Below are 16,600 nucleotides of genomic sequence, written 5' to 3' on the forward strand. Positions count from 1 at the left end.
GCAAAAACCTGAGAACCTAATTTTTGTGCTCAAACTGCCAGAACACATTAGCTGAGAGGAGCACAATCAACTAAATCTCTTGCTGTTTGATTTATGTAACAGCAACAGTCATCCTGACCAGAAAAAGAGTTGCTGTGGGAAGAAGGGGGATTCTCTCCATTTGACGGCATTATGTGTATTACTTGAGGGGGGGAGGGGATGTCTGTAACCCAGCAAAAGAGAAAGGAGGAAAAAATTAATTAAAAAGAAAACAGGAAAAGCAGTTGTAAACCCCTGAAAATTAGCAGGGGGAGTAAGGGAGCAGGTAGAACACCTGAAACAACTCCATTTTTTGAAATTGACTGGATTTCAAGTTGACAGCATCCCCTTAAACTTCAATTTTCCTAGTTTCAGACATGCGGTGTAAGACCTTCCAGTCCCATCTGCTGCTCTTGCTTAGCTGCTCTCTCCAATCCATTTTTCTAGTGGTCTGTCTGCTTTGGATTTGAAAGTCCTAGGCTTGAAGACAGTCATTTGATAATTTTTATGTTTTCTCCCCAAGCGTCTGCAGTTTTGCCAGAACGGCAACCTTCTTCTGGGAGCCTCGGGTCAAACTTCAGCCCTGAGCACCGCACAGCTGATTGACGTGATTTTAATAGCATTTTAGAATACAGTTGTTAAGTCAGGGGCAGTGAGATTTTTCTAAAGGAAAAAAGGAGCACGGGTCTCAATGGCTTTAAACAGCTCCTGTCTCCACATGTCTCTTCTTACACTCGGTGGTGAAACGCATTATCGAGTAGTGCCCGGAAAGTGGCTAACTGCGTTTGACACACGCCAACTCCCTGCCTCCACACTGGATAATTGCATTGTCAACTGTTCAGCAAAGTGGCAGGTGACACTGCAGCCGGATTGATTGTCCTAGCATGGAGGCTCCGAAGACTGTCAGCTACCCAATCGATAGAGTTTACACAAGGCACCGTGACTGCATCTGTAACTAATTTCAGTTTGGAACTGGCGGGGTGCGGCGGGCCCTGTTTCCTGGCCGGTTGCACTCGTTTGCTCACGTCCTGGAAAGTTGCTTTCCCGCTGAAAGCACAGCTTTATTTCTTGTTTTGGAGCTGGAAGCGAAGAAATCGATGGCGTGTTTTGTGGTTTCAGAGTTGAGGGCATTGCAGCACACGGCTAACTAGCAGCTCCAGTTTTCCGATCAATAGGCTGATCAATTGATTAAATTAACACTGATTTTTCTTTCTTCTTTCCAGCCTGGAAAAGAATTAGTTTGGGGGAAGAGCGCGTGGGCTCGGCCTGTGAAATTTTGTTCCTTTCCCCATCTTTCCCAGGCAGGTGGAATCTCTGTGCTCATCGTTATTTGAAACAAACTGCAGTGAGCTGGCAGGGCCCGCTGTAAGCCGGGGTGCTGCTCCAGCTGCGCGCCAGCCTTGCCGCTTCATGCTCGGCTGCCTTAGAAAAGTCATCCCGCGAGCTCTGCCGTGCTGCTGTGTTATTGGCAAAGTTGCGACATTCCTGTGATCCCTGTCAGTGGTGCTTATTGATCCGGCGATGTGAATCTGCTTAGCGATTCAAGATTACTTTAATTCTCCCTCTTCCTTTTTTGTTTGTTTCCACCCTCTCCCCGGGGGAACAAAAGCTTTCAGATCCACCTTTCTCCGGCTTTGAAAAACGAGTGGCTGCAAAGGCTGTGGCTGCTGCTGCCGCTTTTGTGCTTCAGCTGTGGGTTTTGAAGAGCAGCCTTTGAGATCGACGTGAGATTGTTCTCACCTTTGAGATTCGTGCTGGTGCAGTGCTCAGGGAGGCAGCTTTGCAGGAGGTGCCACACCAGATCAGATCTTTGCATCCCCATCTATAGCCACGATCTGTACCTGGGAGGTATAGAAGAAACCTACCCCTAGACAGCTCCCCAGTGCCTCTTCCCCGAGCTCGCAGCAGCTGGCTCTTACCCTTACCCACAGAGCTTGCCTGCCCTTTGTTCAGCGCATTGCTGCAAAATGATGTTAATGGTCATAAAATTATATGGCCCTTTCTTTAAAGGCAGCTGTTCCTCTGATCTGTGAGCAAAAACTGCTGTAAGCATCCGCGGTGCTGCTGAGCCGCTGGCTCTCTGGCAGCTTGTTTGTGCTGCCGTGGGAGCTAACAGACGGCCTCCGATTGATGCATCTGCTATTTCAGGTGCACGCTGTAATCACACAGGCGAGTGTCAGTTTTTCAGGTAAATCATCGTTTTGCTTGAAATGGATTTCGCTCCTGAGAAATGAAACCCTTGTCTTCAAGCAGCTTTTCATGGCTTCCAAATGTCATTTTTCCTGCAACAGGCTGTGAAAGTCACTAGGAGAAGTGTTCTGTCCCTGTTTGTGTTAGGAAAGATGGGGGAACGATTTGACTGTCCAAAAATATGGCTGAGGAAGTGATACGAATGTGGAGAAGGGCTGAGGTTGGCCTCATTCTCCATCTCGCTCTTGCTTTCGAGAACCCCTGATGGCTTTTTCTTTCTTCCCAAACGCCTTTTAAAACAAAACAGCATCCGTGCCACCTTGTCCTCTTAGTGCTAGTTTGGGATACTTCAGCAGCTGATGAAATAAACCCGGTTTAGAGCCATTCTTGGGAAGTGTGTGTGAGGCCTGGCCGTGTGTCTGCATAAACTACTTTTATTGCCCTCATTGTTTTTACTCTGCAAGAAGCCAACGAGTGACATTTCGTTAAGAAAATAGAGTGAACGTGCTGGAAGGGGAGGTTGTGCAGAAAGGGGTTACTGCAAGGAGTATAATTAGCGAGGGCTGCAGTTCTGAGATTTATGGGAGACTTTTTCTCTTTCCTGAACATGTGCAAATTACCTGTGAGCAGAATGAATGTCTCTTCCCAGCCAGTACAGGCCCCAGTAGAGCTGCATGCTGAGATGGATTTCGATTTAGACCCGCTTACAGAAATTTTTCTTTAAATCTGGAATTTTGTGCGTTACCGATACTGATAGGAAGTTTTCATTCCTGAGCCAAGCCCAGGTTATTCTTATGAGTTTAATCTTCAGCATGAGCAGCATCAAGTAGCTGCTGTCACAACAGCGGTGTGGCTAATACTACTACTAACACTTTAATTTTGTTCCTTGGCTGTGTTTGATGTGATGGCATTGGGGACCAGCTGTTCTCTGTGCATTTATTGACCATTCTGCCCCGGTAGGAGCTAAGGAGCACAGTAGGCCTGTGTTTTCCCTGCTGTGTTGATGAAATTTGGCTGAGAGATCTGGGTCTACACTGGTCTGGTTGTCCCACCTTTCTGTTCCCTTGTCCGCCAGTCTCCATGTGAGCATGAGAGACAGCAGTGCCAACACCTGAAGCAGCATATGTTGTCACTGCAACCATCTGCTGCCGAGCGTGATGGAGAAAAGGAGAGACTTGAATGTGAGGCCCTTTTATCTGCTCTGTTCTGTGAATCTGTTTATATATATCATGTTAATGACTCCCTATCTGAGCCAGAGCTGCCATTCAGTGAAGATATGTTGAGATGACCTGTCATCGGGGGGATTGCACAAAGGAGCTGCAATCTCAGGAGTGGTGCAGAGGTCAGGGAGGATGCTTAGGCATAGGGGGACAGCTTAGGAAAAAACAAAGTGCTCTGAAAACTTAGAGAAGGGGAAAAAAAAAGATTTCTGATGAGATTTATCGCCAGCCATTATTAATTTGTACGTGGAAGGAAGTGGGAAGTGTTTCCCTGTCTTCTTCAAGCTCAGCTGATTCCTATAGCCTGTCAGTGCCTGCAGCCTGGCAGTGGTGAAGAGGCATGTGAGTATGTCCTGCTTTTCAGTGCTCGGCCTCTGTATTTCAGAAACATTTTTGCTTCTGTAGATCACCTAAAATTTTCAGAAACCGACTTGAATTGGAGCTCGGCTGGATTGCTCCAAGGCCAGCCCAAGCAAAGCTGTGTACATAGTGCTGGAGGGCAGCAGGCGCTCTAGGTAAGTGATCTTGATAGGTACACTCTGATTGATGGGGGAGTTTGTCTCCCAAACTGTCACAGGGTTTATAGAGGTGCCACTCAATACCACTGCTGGAATTGCTTGTCAGAGCACCTGGCTGCAAGAGCAATGGGGATTGGAGACAGAGCTGTAACTTTGTTTTTTCTCTGCTTAATGGCCCCAGCGCCTGACCTGCCTGCTCACTCCTGTTTGTCTGGACCTTAAGGAGGCAGCAGGGATTAAGACTGTCAGAGCATTGTGGTGCTTTCGCATCAGGAGGCTAATTGTGTCGGGGATGGCAGCACATGACTAGTGGTTGCCTCCTGCCAAGTGCACAGCAAGAACAAAAAAATTCTTCAACAAGATGTAAGAGAGTTTGTGCTTTGGTTTAATCTGTAAGTAGCATTTTCAAATTCACACGTGGAATTATGTGCTTGAGACTTTAGGTGACCCTCTGTGTAAGATTCGCAGCTGTTCCTATGAATAACAGCCTCAGGATCACATCTCCTGTGAATTCCCAGGTCAGGCGTACAACTTAACATTCAGTTGTCGGATTTCACTTTATTAACACATTGGGATAAAGTTCTGGTCTTGAGCATTGACCTCTGGATAGGGGCATTGGCTTTAGCAGTGCGCTCTAGGCAGCTCTGCGGATGCAGTGAATTACTGCGTGTCCTTCGGTAGCAAAGCCCTGCCGAGGAACCAGGGGCACGCTGCTGGATTGCATATCACCCAGCTGTGGTGGCTGGGGGTCTTCTGGAAGCTCCCCATCTCCTCCTTTGGGTCTGAAAGAGAGCTGTTACAGAGCTGGTTTGTTCTGCTCAGTGCTCTCTGTGCTCCGTTTCGCGTTTTCCTCATTTCTGGATGGTACTGTGGAGCTGTCAGCATGAGCTAAAGTTCTGAGCCCTCTTTACACTTGGGCTGAGTTACTGAGAAGCAGGTGTGATCCTATCAGGCCTTCCTTGCAGTTTAGTGGCCCTCTTAATCCATTTATAACAGCACTTGTCCAGAAATCTGTTTTGAATGAGCCTGAGATGAATGAATAATGTCAAGCAGTTCAGACGTCAAATATTTGAACAGCTGTGTGGGTGTTTTCACTGGCTTTGTGCATGGAAGCAACCTCAGGAAGTTAGGCAAGGAGAGTCGGGTTGAAGATGTGGCACCAAACCCCAACCCATCAGAACTGGCCTCAGGATCCATCCCTGCTGCAGGTGAAGGCATCAGAATGAGCAGCCTGCCACCAGCCCTCCTGCAGGGGATGCTGGACCGAGCTTGGCATCCTCCTCTTTCACATTCTCACGTGCAGTGGTAGTACTGGGATTTATAGACTTCTAGATTTGCACTGGAATCATATTTTGTCATTTCCCTGCCCCCCCCCCCCCTTTTTTTTTTTTTAAGACAACCTTTGAAGTCTTAACTGATAGCATGACTACATTGAAAATCTTTCCTTGGTACAGAGCATATTTTGTTTAGTGTACAGTTTCTGAATTAGTTTGTTGGGTTTATTTTTATCATGTTGCAATGAATTACACTTATTTTAAAAAAAAAAAAAACTTTAAAAAATAGTCCATATTTGGTGTAGAGCTCAGAGTTGGATCACTTTATTGTGACTTCTTTTAGGCATTGGTTTGGGAGTCCTTGTTCTATCAGAAGGCAAAATTTGCCCTATTCCTACAGCTCAGCTTAATCTGTGAACTGCTCTGTTATGTTCTTCTCCCAGTATGCATCTGTTATCTTAACATGTCTCGTCCAAACCCTTCCCCTATATGTTCCCGTATACAGTAGGAAAGAAAGCACCCTGTTGGGAATGCAGTCATGTCTACTGTAGAGCTAGATTTAGCAAAAGATCTGTGGAGTATTACCATTACAGACTTAAAAGGGATTTTCTTAAGTGCAAAGGTTTTGAGAGCAAGGACACTGGGATTCTGAAGTCAAGGTGCCTTCATATTTGTAAATTGTTTCACAGTAAGCAGATCTTCTTTTCTTAAGCTCTAACCATAAACCACTAGTCAGCTTAAGTCACTTGGGAACAAAATTGATAGAAAGATGCACGATTTCTGAGTGCTTGGCATTCTTTGAGAGAGAGACATGCAGGGAGTAGTCCCTCTTAGATTCACTCTTTTGGACCCCTTTCCCTCCCAGCAGGCTCCAAGTATTAGTTATCTGGCTAACATTCAGATCACCTCTGGGACAGGCCAAGTCACAGCTCTAGCTCTACATGATTTGTGTTTCCCACAGCTACAAAAGAAAAATGAAGACCTGTATGTCCGAAGTTTATGGCCTTTGAGAAGTGATGGGCTAAAGCAATGCCAGGTGCAGGGGATGGTGTTACTGCAGGTTAAATGCCATGCCTGTAAATTACTGCCCCATCACCCCCTGCGACTTCTCAGGCAGCTTTGAAAGACTATCCAGCTTCTTTGACAGGTCTCTCTTAGTACTCTAAATCTTCTCCCAAACATTGTGATGAACTGAAGGTTTCAAGATTTACTAGATGAGCCATTGCAGCAATAGGAGGCAGCTCATGACATATGTTGGCTGGCAGTGTGTGGCCACTACACTTATAAAGGTTCTGATGGAAGGAGGCTGACCTGGTGTCACTGCAGAGCTGACCTACGAGCACCCCTTGCACTACCTGACACACAGGGTGGATGTGCATTGTCGATGCTAGTAGCATTGCTTCTGCTGGAAATTAAGGCTGGCAATTACTTTCAAGTAAAAGGTAGTTTATGCTTCTAGGAAAGGTTAGTCTTAAAATCGTTGTCGTGCTACGGTTATCCCTCGTTAAGGACCTTCTTTATATTCAGGGAAGAGAAATATCAAATCCATATAAACAAATTTTATTGGGGGCTTAATGAATCAGTGAAAGCATCCATTCCTAGAGAGCGACAGTAAAGGGCTCTGTCTGCATGGTGTCCTTGGAAATGAGACCTTCGCCTTGCCCTGTTCTCTGCACAGATGCAGACTTAAGAATACAGCTCACTCCTCTCAGCTGGGAAACTACAAGTCTGCTGCTGATCGTGTGAGATTGTGGGAGCCCAACTCAAGCCATCGTATCACTCAAAAAGCTGACTTAGGTTCTGATAACATCATCTTTCTTCAGAGATGCACCTCATGTTCACAATTCCTACATTAATGATAGCCTGTCTTTTGCACTTAGAACTAGATTGGCAATGCAGAAATCTACCACCTTTGGGACATTCATGCAAAGCCAAGGCCACCTCTACCTTTCTTGTTGGCTGTCAGCAGGCAGGATGTGCTTGAAGGCCTGGTCACAGACTTGGGTCAGCACCCATCTGTTTGTGCTCCATCCTTTGCCTTCCGCCTAGTGCCTACCTGTGTCCCAGGAAAGTGGGATGGTAAGTGAAGGAGCGTGCTGGAGGCAGCCAGAGTGAGCAGAATTAGGTCTGTATAATTTATGTCCCGAGACAACTTAACTTAAATCTGCTGTAGAATTGAATGCAGATAAGGGCCTTGCACTCCCCTAGTAGCAGATCTTTGTTTAATTTTTCAATTGCGTAGGAGAGAGCATGTTCAGTGTTAGATCACATAGAGGGTAAATATAAGGGTTTCCCTCCTATTACTAAACTTCAGGTAGTAAATAGGAAGTGAAGATCCATCCTCTGTAGGTGCTTGCATTCAGTTAAAAGAAACCTGATTACAACCAGCTGTAACACAGTCAACAAAATGCTTTGGAACCAAAATGAATCTATATTAACTGCTAGAAAGGGGTACTTCTTGCACAGCTGGAACCGTTTCCTCTTGCTTGGGATGGGCACGTGCCTGATCAACTCTTGTTAGAAGTACAGGACTCCTGTTGACTTGTACTAGAACTTGCTCACGTAGGAAGTGTTCATAAGGGGCTGCTAATGCCTGAAGCCTTATATTTTCTTAGAAGCAGGTTTGCTTTTCTTAAACATTTTAAATAATTAAAAAAAAAACCTGAATGCATTGTTTGCTTGTTTGTTTTAAATGGTGATACCCTTTGTGAGCCTGTTCAGATTAAAGGATGACCTGCAGGCTGGTGCTGTCCCCCTGTCCTTAGAAGATCTCCTTTGCTTGGTCTCCACTTCAAATGCTCACCAGCACATTCTGTTGTTTTATTTTCCAGGTTCTGGGTTCATCATGTGCAGCGGCAAAGAGAATCCAGACAGCGATGCTGACCTGGATGTGGATGGGGACGACACACTTGAATACGGGAAACCACAGTATCGTTTTTGAAAGGCTTATAACTAAGAGGGAACCTAGAAATAATCCATCTTCAGCTAGTGCTTATATAGTACTGCTCTGGGTAGTGTTGGACAGTGTGTCCAGCTGTACTAGAAAGGGCACCACCTTCCCCAGTTACCTCATTATTTGAGCTAGTAGGGATTCTCAGTTTCCTCTCTTTGAGGTCCTTGTATACTTGCTAAACTATTTCAGATTTTGTTAGTGAAGTCTGTATGAGATGTTGAAGGAGATCAAAACTACTGTTTCTCCAATCTGTATTTCATAAGTGATACCAACTGTAATACTTTTGTCTCTGTCCAGGCATCTTCCATAAAGGTAGCTTTTCCTGCTTTGTGGTTAGAAATGTAGTTTATTTTCCACAAGATGTTTGTTTGATTTCAGGGGTTTTGTGCAGTGAATATTTCAAGCAGAATTACCTGCAGCTGTAACTGCGAGAATAAGTTTTTATTCCTTTTGTTAGACACTTCATTAAGGGCAGTTTTCTGGAACACCAGCTGGGAGCCAGACTCTTCAGACACAGCTCCAGAACTTCTGCCCTACAGCAGCTGTGCAGCCATCAAGGAGGACTTCCCACAAGGGTATTAGGCAGACATTGACATAGCTCTGTTGAGAGGGAATACAAATCTATAGAATTAGATTGTGTTCAGATCTGCACTGGTCTTTAACACCAAAGCATCTAGCTTTAGCTGGTTGATCTCTGTACTTCAAACAGAAATAGTAAGAGTTGTGCAAATTTCACTTTTAGAAGTTAAGGAATTGGTTTTCCTCTTCTGAAAAGCTGTGGAGTCTGGAGTCTTGTTGCTGTCTAAGGACTTGTCTGTATCTTTCCACCTAAAACAAAACTGTTATCCAGAATCTAAAAGCAAGCCTCTCCATGGATATCACCTGCTGTTCCTTTGAGGTTTTTGTTTCTGGTTGATGTGAGTTTGTTGTGTATCCCAGATAGCGTCCCAACCACCTCAGAATTCTTTCCATTGTCTGCAGCAAGGCCGTACGTTTCTTAACTCCTTGCGCTCAGGTACACAGAGGCAGACGTTATCCCTTGCACTGGAGAAGAGCCAGGTGAAGCCAAAGAGAGGGAGGCGCTCCGAGGTGCTGTTTTAAAGTAAGTGCTGTGCCTTTCTGATTTGCTTTTGTTTCTTCTGGGGAATCTCAACTTGTGGAAGGCATCTGTTTGTTTGACCAAGGGACCACAATAAGGGAGTCTTACAAAGAACCACTGTGTAACAGATGGGTCTCTCTTTCTATCTGTGCAGCCTCATAAAGCTTCTCTGCACACGCTCTCCCACCTTAACCACTGCACTGCCCAGCCAATGCTATCTTCTCCCTGAGCAGTGCTGGACAAAGGGTGGATTCTGGCCATGGGGAACCTGTGCTGTGTCAGGGCTTTGTGCACATCTTGCCATGTATACAAGATCGGAAACTTGTTCAGTGTATTAGGAGACTGGCACCTAAGGTATGATTTCATTGCATCGTATTTGTGTAGCAGGGTATACCAATTAATCCTGCATGCAGGTCTGGGCAGAATGTGTGCTATGCCCACAAGCATATGTCAAGAATGTAGGCAGACAGCGTTCAGGGCACTTGGGGAAGCATTTCAGGCAAGTAAAATGAGTCTTAACAGAGAGCTAGGATTGCTTTCTAAGCCCTCTGCCCTGCATAAAGCAGGGCTTAAATTACCCCTCTGTCTCTTTTGCAGAGTGATCCTGTGAGGTCAAGGTTGAAGTGATTGATAGAGCAGTGAAATGAAGTTTTCTTACTGCTTAGTCTGTCACAAACACTAGTTCAAAATTAGGTTCCATTCCATAGAAGTGTGTATTTGCCACACTGGATCCAAACCATTGATCCATTCAATACTTTGCAAACTGTGCTAGACCACAGACGTGCCTCAAAGATGCTAAAGCTCCTTCACAGCTAAGAAAAAGAAGCACTGTAACAAGAAGGTATCAGAGTGTCCCTTATTAGTGGCTATGAACATTTAATGCTTAAGTGAGACCACTGAGGATGTGAGATGTGGAAACCTAGTTCCTTCATGTGACTTGCACCTAAGTTGTTTTGCTGTTTGCGTGAAGTCTTTCTACATCTCTCTGTAAAGCAGAAGAGATAACGTTGCTCGTAAAAGCACTTTGAAATTTGGGCAACTTTCTGTAGTAATGCAGTAAATTAGCTGATGCCCTGAAGCATAAGCCTGTGTTACTTTTTGAGCACAGCTGTCACAGCTCATAGAGCTGAAATGTTATACAGCCACAAGTATACAGGCTCCTGGGAAGATTCCTTTCTCTTACTGCCTCTGTTACTGACTTGCAAGTGAATGGATGGGGCCAGGAGTGGTCTGCACTTCAATGCTGTCGTTCTTCAAATGGGAAAATGGGAAGGATGGGGCTTGTGATGGCATACAGTTAGTTCTAAGGCAAGAAGCTATTGCAGCATGGAGGATTTCTGTTCACTGGTAGGGTTTTCATCTTTGAAGCTGGGTATTTGAGAACGAGCTTTAGGTCACAGGTGCTATTTGATACCCAAGCCTTCAGTCAGCATCACAACGCTCGTGCGATTCAGCAGAGGTCTCAGCTAGAAGAGCAGGTTGGGAGTTCACTGGTGGAGATGTGGGCTAACACAAAAACACCTGCTGCAGCAAGCCAGCAGCTCACATTTGATGCTTAGACTGATAGAAGTGTTGGGAGAGATGTATGTGGATTGGTGGGCGGAAGGACTGGCTTTTGCCAAGCAGCAAAATCTTCCACATTCAACCTTTAACATTCTGCCCTTCTCTCTTTTAGTGGTGGCACACCAAGTACTCGAATAACACCGGAGTTTTCTAAATGGGCCAGCGACGGTGAGTGTTAAGCATGCCAATAATTCATCTGTTAGCTACAGGAGGGCAGATAGATATTCCATATCTTCCGATTGCCAGTAATTAGGAAAATGACAGGTACAGGTGCTCTTGCGCAGTACCAGCAGATGTGTGCAATCTATTATGTTATCTTTTTTTTTTTTTTTTTAATTTATATCACAGTGAACTGTAGTCAGTGAATTTGGGGAAGTTCCCAAAAATGGAACTGTAACTGGTATGGTTATAGAGACAGGGTTGGATTGACTTGCTGTCTTGTCGCTAAAAGACAAACTACTATATCATAGAGGGAGCCATCAGAGCTTGACTGTAATGTTGTTCAGCTGTTAGGAGTTTAAACTATATAGGCACCTGTTGCTTTTTTTCCCTCAGCTGCTTATCATCTTTGCATCTTTAAAGGGGTATGCTGGAGGTTCTGGGATCTATGCTACCTTGCGACTTGTTGTGGAGACTCCAGAGCAAACGAGTGAATGTGAAATTTTAATTCACATAATTAGTAATTCAAATTATTTGGAAACTCATATGATTAATTGAGGGGTGGAGGGTTAAACCTATTCAGCTGTTGCTTTGTTTTATTTAATGCCAGCAGCACTGGAAGTGTAAGCAGCAACCCAGTGGAAATATGAGAATAATAAAACCTGGCGCTTTCCAGCTGTAGATGCCAAATCCATTTCCAGAGCTGGGCAGTGCTATTCTAGCTCCCTTAGGAAGGGAGCTGAAGCTCAGCGACCTGAAGAGACTTGTCCCAATGATTCTGTTTCCTGTTGTTACAGCAATGCTTTGGGCTTTTGATTCCCAGCCTTTAAAGTACCTACAAGACATAACAGACTGTCAGTGGAGGAGGGGGTTGGGTAGGAGCAGTTTTGCCAAAGGCATGATGATTAAATGAAGAACATAAGATATCTATCGCAGGCATTTGCTTCTGTGGGTTAGGCAATCACATCTGGTTTTTTTTGATGTAGGCGCACTCGCTCGTAGGTGCGTTCAGCTTCAGTAACTGCAGCCACAGCAGTGATGAGGAAGCAGCTCTGATGGTGCTTGCTATGAGCTCTGTTTTCTTCATACCTTTTACATGAGGCAGTGGTGCTGAACCTGCAGCCCAGGGACTGGCCCCAGGATGGTTCATCTGGCTTGTTTCTGACTGTTAGCTTTCCTGGAGGCTCACACCCCTCCAGTGTTGGGAGGAGCCGTGGGACTGCTGGTAGAGAAGAGAGCCACAATCAGACTGTTCTATCATACTACTTACTGACATATATTTTTTTCCTGTCTGTGTCTGAAGGGTCTTGGAAAAAGGGAGAAGTTGAGAGCAGAGTCTGGGCTAGATAAGTTTGCTCCATAGTCACCTTTCTGGAAGTACTTTTTGGTACAACGGCTGCATCAAACCTTTCTCAATTAAATTCTGGCTTAAACAGCTGGCACATCTACAAGGGTAGTCAGTTTGTAGTGAAAAGAAGGTACGTATTGTACTTTCAGCCTAACTTGTGGAACTGTGCTGTGCAGGGAGAGGGCCTCCCTGCCAGGCAGGGATATATGGTATTGGTCTCCTCTCTTGAAAAATTGATATGAAAATGTCTCACCGGAGTCCTCTGCTTCTGAAACTGTAACTCAGACTATTTCATCTCCGTGATAAAATGTCCTGTTCTGTTACTAATTTGTCTGTTCTTCCCTCAACAGAAATGCCCTCAACGAGTAATGGTGAAAGCAGTAAACAGGAAACCATGCAGAAGACCTGTAAGAACAGTGACATTGAAAAGTGAGTGTAAAGTGGATAGCTTTTATTTTTCTTGGTTTAAGAACTATGGAGTCCGTTGACTGTCATTTATCTCTATTTTTGAGGACATTCCATTGTCTCTGTTCTGTCTTTTCTAATGTACTTGCATGTACCACCCTCCATCTTTCCAACGAGGGGGATCCCAGCAGTCCCATGACTTGGCAGGAGACTTACTGAAAGAATTAAGATCCAGATTATATCTCTGTATGGTTACTAACAAAAATATTTCTCAGTCTCTATGTTTATCCTATGTTTATTCTACCAACCCTTCCAGTCTAATCAGAAATTTGACTCTCAGTGTTTGAATGTTCAATAATGCAGGTGCCCCAATCATCTCCTTTTCTTTCCCTCTCTGCTAGCTGGATATCCTCCAGCATAGGAGAGAAAAAAATGCTTTTTTTTCTGCACTTTGTGATTAACAACCTCCCTCTTCAGCTTACTCCCACAAGCTGCTCAGGAGGTGTCCTGCTTAGGCAGCATTTGGCAGTCCAAGCATACAACTGCAGGCCATCCACTGTTGCTATAGGCTGTTAATTATGGGATTTTTTGAGTTGGTAATTCCCTGAAATAAAACGTCCCAAGATCAAGTGAGAGGCAAAGCAGCTTGAATGAAATGGAAGACATGAGAAAAGGCAGGTTTTAAGAAGGGAATATTTACATTTTGGGGCTAGATATATTGATAATTTAGGATGGGGAAAAAACCTGATGTTGAAATGAAGACTTTAAAGAAAGTTATTCTTTAATGTAGTTAATTAACTTCTTGCCCTGGTCCTGATGCAAAAACTTGTGTCACTTGCACATTGTGGGGTGTCTCATAGTTCAGGCAGCCTGGCAAAGCTTTTGTTCACAATCAGGAGTTATAGTTTAGGAAGTTCCCTGCTGCAGAGGAAGCTTTAACACTGCTTTGCAGTCTCGGCACTTTACTTTTTGCAAGACGATTTTTTGGCATATCCCAAACATGGGCTGTGTGCAGTTTGATGCTTCTTGGTGAGCAGACTTGGGCCAAAGACCACAGAACAGGAGAGCTCACAGGTCAGTACTGAAACAGTGTTGCCCTTAGAGCAAGCCTGGCTATTGTATATGTTCTGGTAGCCAGGACTCAAGAATACACACATCCCATTTGCCCTGATCTGTCAGCCTCTGTCTCAGACACTGCTCCAGGCCTCCTGCCTGTCAGACTAGCAGCCCTCCACCCTCCCAGATCTACTTCTATTGAAAATCTTTAAACTGCAGGAGCTGAAAGGATTTGACATTTTCCAGAACACTTGAGCTCAAGTGATAAAATTGACATAGCTTTAATAATCTGATCAAAGAGGCTTTAGCTAGCACCTTTTGAAGGATCCCAGAATCCTTTCCAAACAACACTTGTGCCAGCTCTGCTGTGAAGTGGAGGGTTGAGTGCGAGTGTGTGTGTGTGTGTGTGTGTTTGCATGCACATGTGTGTGTGTGTGTATATATGCACACAATGCCTTGTTCCACAATAACCTTGTCCTGCTGATGCTTCAATGCTGCAGGTGTGAAAGGTCGGCAAAACCCAATAGAAATTACAGGAAGGACCTCTGTGTCTTGCTCTTTCCTATAATGCTGATTTTTAAAGAAGCAGGGGAGGGCTTTTTATTTAAGGCCCTTTATTTCACTGGGGTTCAGAAAGCAAGATGATGTTTCAAGTGGAGAATTCCTAACTGCTGGGTTTTGTTGTTGTTTTGTTGGGTTTTTGTTGTTTTTTTTTTTTTCTTTCTCCTTTGAGATTTGTGTGTGATAAATAGTTTCTGTCCTGCCATTTAAGAAGTCTGAATGCTCTGTGTGCTTGTCTATGTAGAGGGGTTCTGTTAAATTAATTGATAACGGGGATCAGAGCTAGAAGCCTGCAGAAGGGGGGGCAGGGTTTCATACTGTCTGTCTGTTTCCCACTCCACTGCTGAGCCATGATATATGGCGACCCAACCCAACAGGCTAAATTGATTCATCTCTAGTTCCTGTTTCTTAATCTGGACCTAAATTGGTTTCATTTTTCTTGTATTGGGTGGCACTTGCAGGAAGTTTTCGGCAGCATTGCTTTACACTGTTGCTTGTAACTTTAATTTTTGCTTTTAGACCTGAACATTGCTGATAGGCACATTAAGTACTGTGTAGCATCTGATGAGCATTTTTTAAAGCATTGGGAAGCGCATGGCTTACCACCTGTGTCAGCCATGCCCTCCGTTGAGGCAGTGGTAAATAGAATTATCAGTGATCTGCATATTGATCCTTCCTTCTTACAGGTGATGTTCCTTCCCCCTCCCCTCTTCCAAAAATACATCTAGGCGGGGAGAGCAGTGTTTCTCTGAAAGGTCAGCACTGAGAAATGGACTTCATCTGCGTTAGCTCTGAACTTTGACTGGCAGCCGTGTGCTGGCACTCTCCTTCCCAGCACTGCAGGCCCAGATAATCTCATCTCTATGCCGATGGAAGGTGTCTGGACAGCACCACTGGGTGCTTTGTGCCGAAGGCTCCTGGGCACAAACAGGCCATGTGGGCCCTCAGCAGATGGGCCGAGCTCAGCTGGCATGAGATGCGGCTCCTGTCAGCAAAGCGGTCCCTAATTGCCCAAAAGCCCACCCCACATCTCTGCAAGAGACAAACAAGTGCTTTTCCCCACAGAAGTATTCCTCCTCCTCCGCCCTGGAGCTGCCCGCAGCGGCCTGGCGCCATTTTGGGGCCGAGGTTCCCTGGGGTTAAAAGCCAGCATCTTAATTCAGAGTGCCAATGTTCAATTTTGCTTTCTGCCACCAGACTAGATTGCAGGCCAGCAAGAGAGTCTGGGTTAGTGGCCCACTGGGTCACCTCCCATTTGTTTTCCTCAATTTTGTGTTGTCATAAATTCATTCCAGCCCGTTGTGGTTGATCAGTTTATCTCCGCCGGGGCAGGGAGCGCTGCGAGCATGATGTATGGCACGGAGCATTGTAGCCAGCCTCTCCATGAATCACTCCAGCTGGTTGGTGTCAGCCCCAAAGCAAACAGGCCCTGGCCGCTGAGCGTTGACTACGATGAGCTCAGTATGGGAAGAGACATGACGTATGAATGTTTATTTAATAATTCTCTAATATTTCCAGCGGAGTGTGGCTGTGCCTTCTGGGAGGAGGGAGGGAGGTTGAAGAGGGAAACTCTAATCTGTTGGGGTGGGTCATAAATCAGGAAGACAACATCATTAATCAGGGATGGGACTGAACTGGAAGGAGGTGGGACTGGAGCTGCCATCCTCAGTGGGAAGGGGGCTGTGCTCTTTTTCTTTTTTTTTTTTCTTTTTTTTTTTCTTTTTTTAAATCTTTTTTCTGATTTCACTTGGCCCCAGCAGTGCTGCCCACATAATAGCAAGCCTGGACACACGGCTGTTTAAGTGAGTATGCTACCTCCATCATAAACCTTGCGATGCAAGCCTGCCAAGCATTAAATCCCTTTATAATTATCTTCTTTATATAACACTTCATGCTCATCATGCTTCATTGGATGAGATGCTCGTTGCGTTAAAAAGAGGGTCTGGGAGAAAAAAACAATTGTATTCTATTTTTCTGGTCTCCTCTTTCTTCCCCTTCCCCCTCACTTTCCAGAGCAGCTGTTCAGAAAGCATTGGCTCTAATGCTGGCTGCTGCAGGAGCATGGGGGAGAGAATTAGTTAAAATTGAAGTGTAGGGTGGATTCCATGTGCAAAGAGCAGTATGTGAGACAGCAGCGTCTGGGTCTCAGGGCCTCTGCTCCTGGGGAGACGGGTTGAGACTGGAGCCTCTGCTCCAGCGTGCAGCCAGAGGATTAACTCAGGCCTCAAAGGCAAGG

The 16,600-nt window shown here is 45.1% G+C and overlaps 1 protein-coding gene across 6 annotated transcripts in view; it reads left to right on the top strand.

The window, feature by feature from the left end:
* The window catches only part of RNF220 (ring finger protein 220), a 158,268-nt gene that overhangs the window by 121,733 nt on the left and 19,935 nt on the right, over nt 1–16,600 (top strand). For all 6 annotated transcript variants that reach the window (XM_085231162.1, XM_085231164.1, XM_085231165.1 and 3 more), the window contains 4 exons: nt 8,052–8,148; nt 9,189–9,275; nt 10,948–11,003; nt 12,693–12,771. In XM_085231162.1, the coding sequence (XP_085087288.1) occupies nt 8,052–8,148; nt 9,189–9,275; nt 10,948–11,003; nt 12,693–12,771 (319 nt within the window). The remainder of the gene's footprint in view (nt 1–8,051; nt 8,149–9,188; nt 9,276–10,947; nt 11,004–12,692; nt 12,772–16,600) is intronic.

Source organism: Meleagris gallopavo, chromosome 10, assembly GCF_905368555.1.
Source record: "Meleagris gallopavo chromosome 10, MGAL_WU_HG_1.1, whole genome shotgun sequence".
Taxonomy (NCBI): Eukaryota; Metazoa; Chordata; class Aves; order Galliformes; family Phasianidae; genus Meleagris; species Meleagris gallopavo.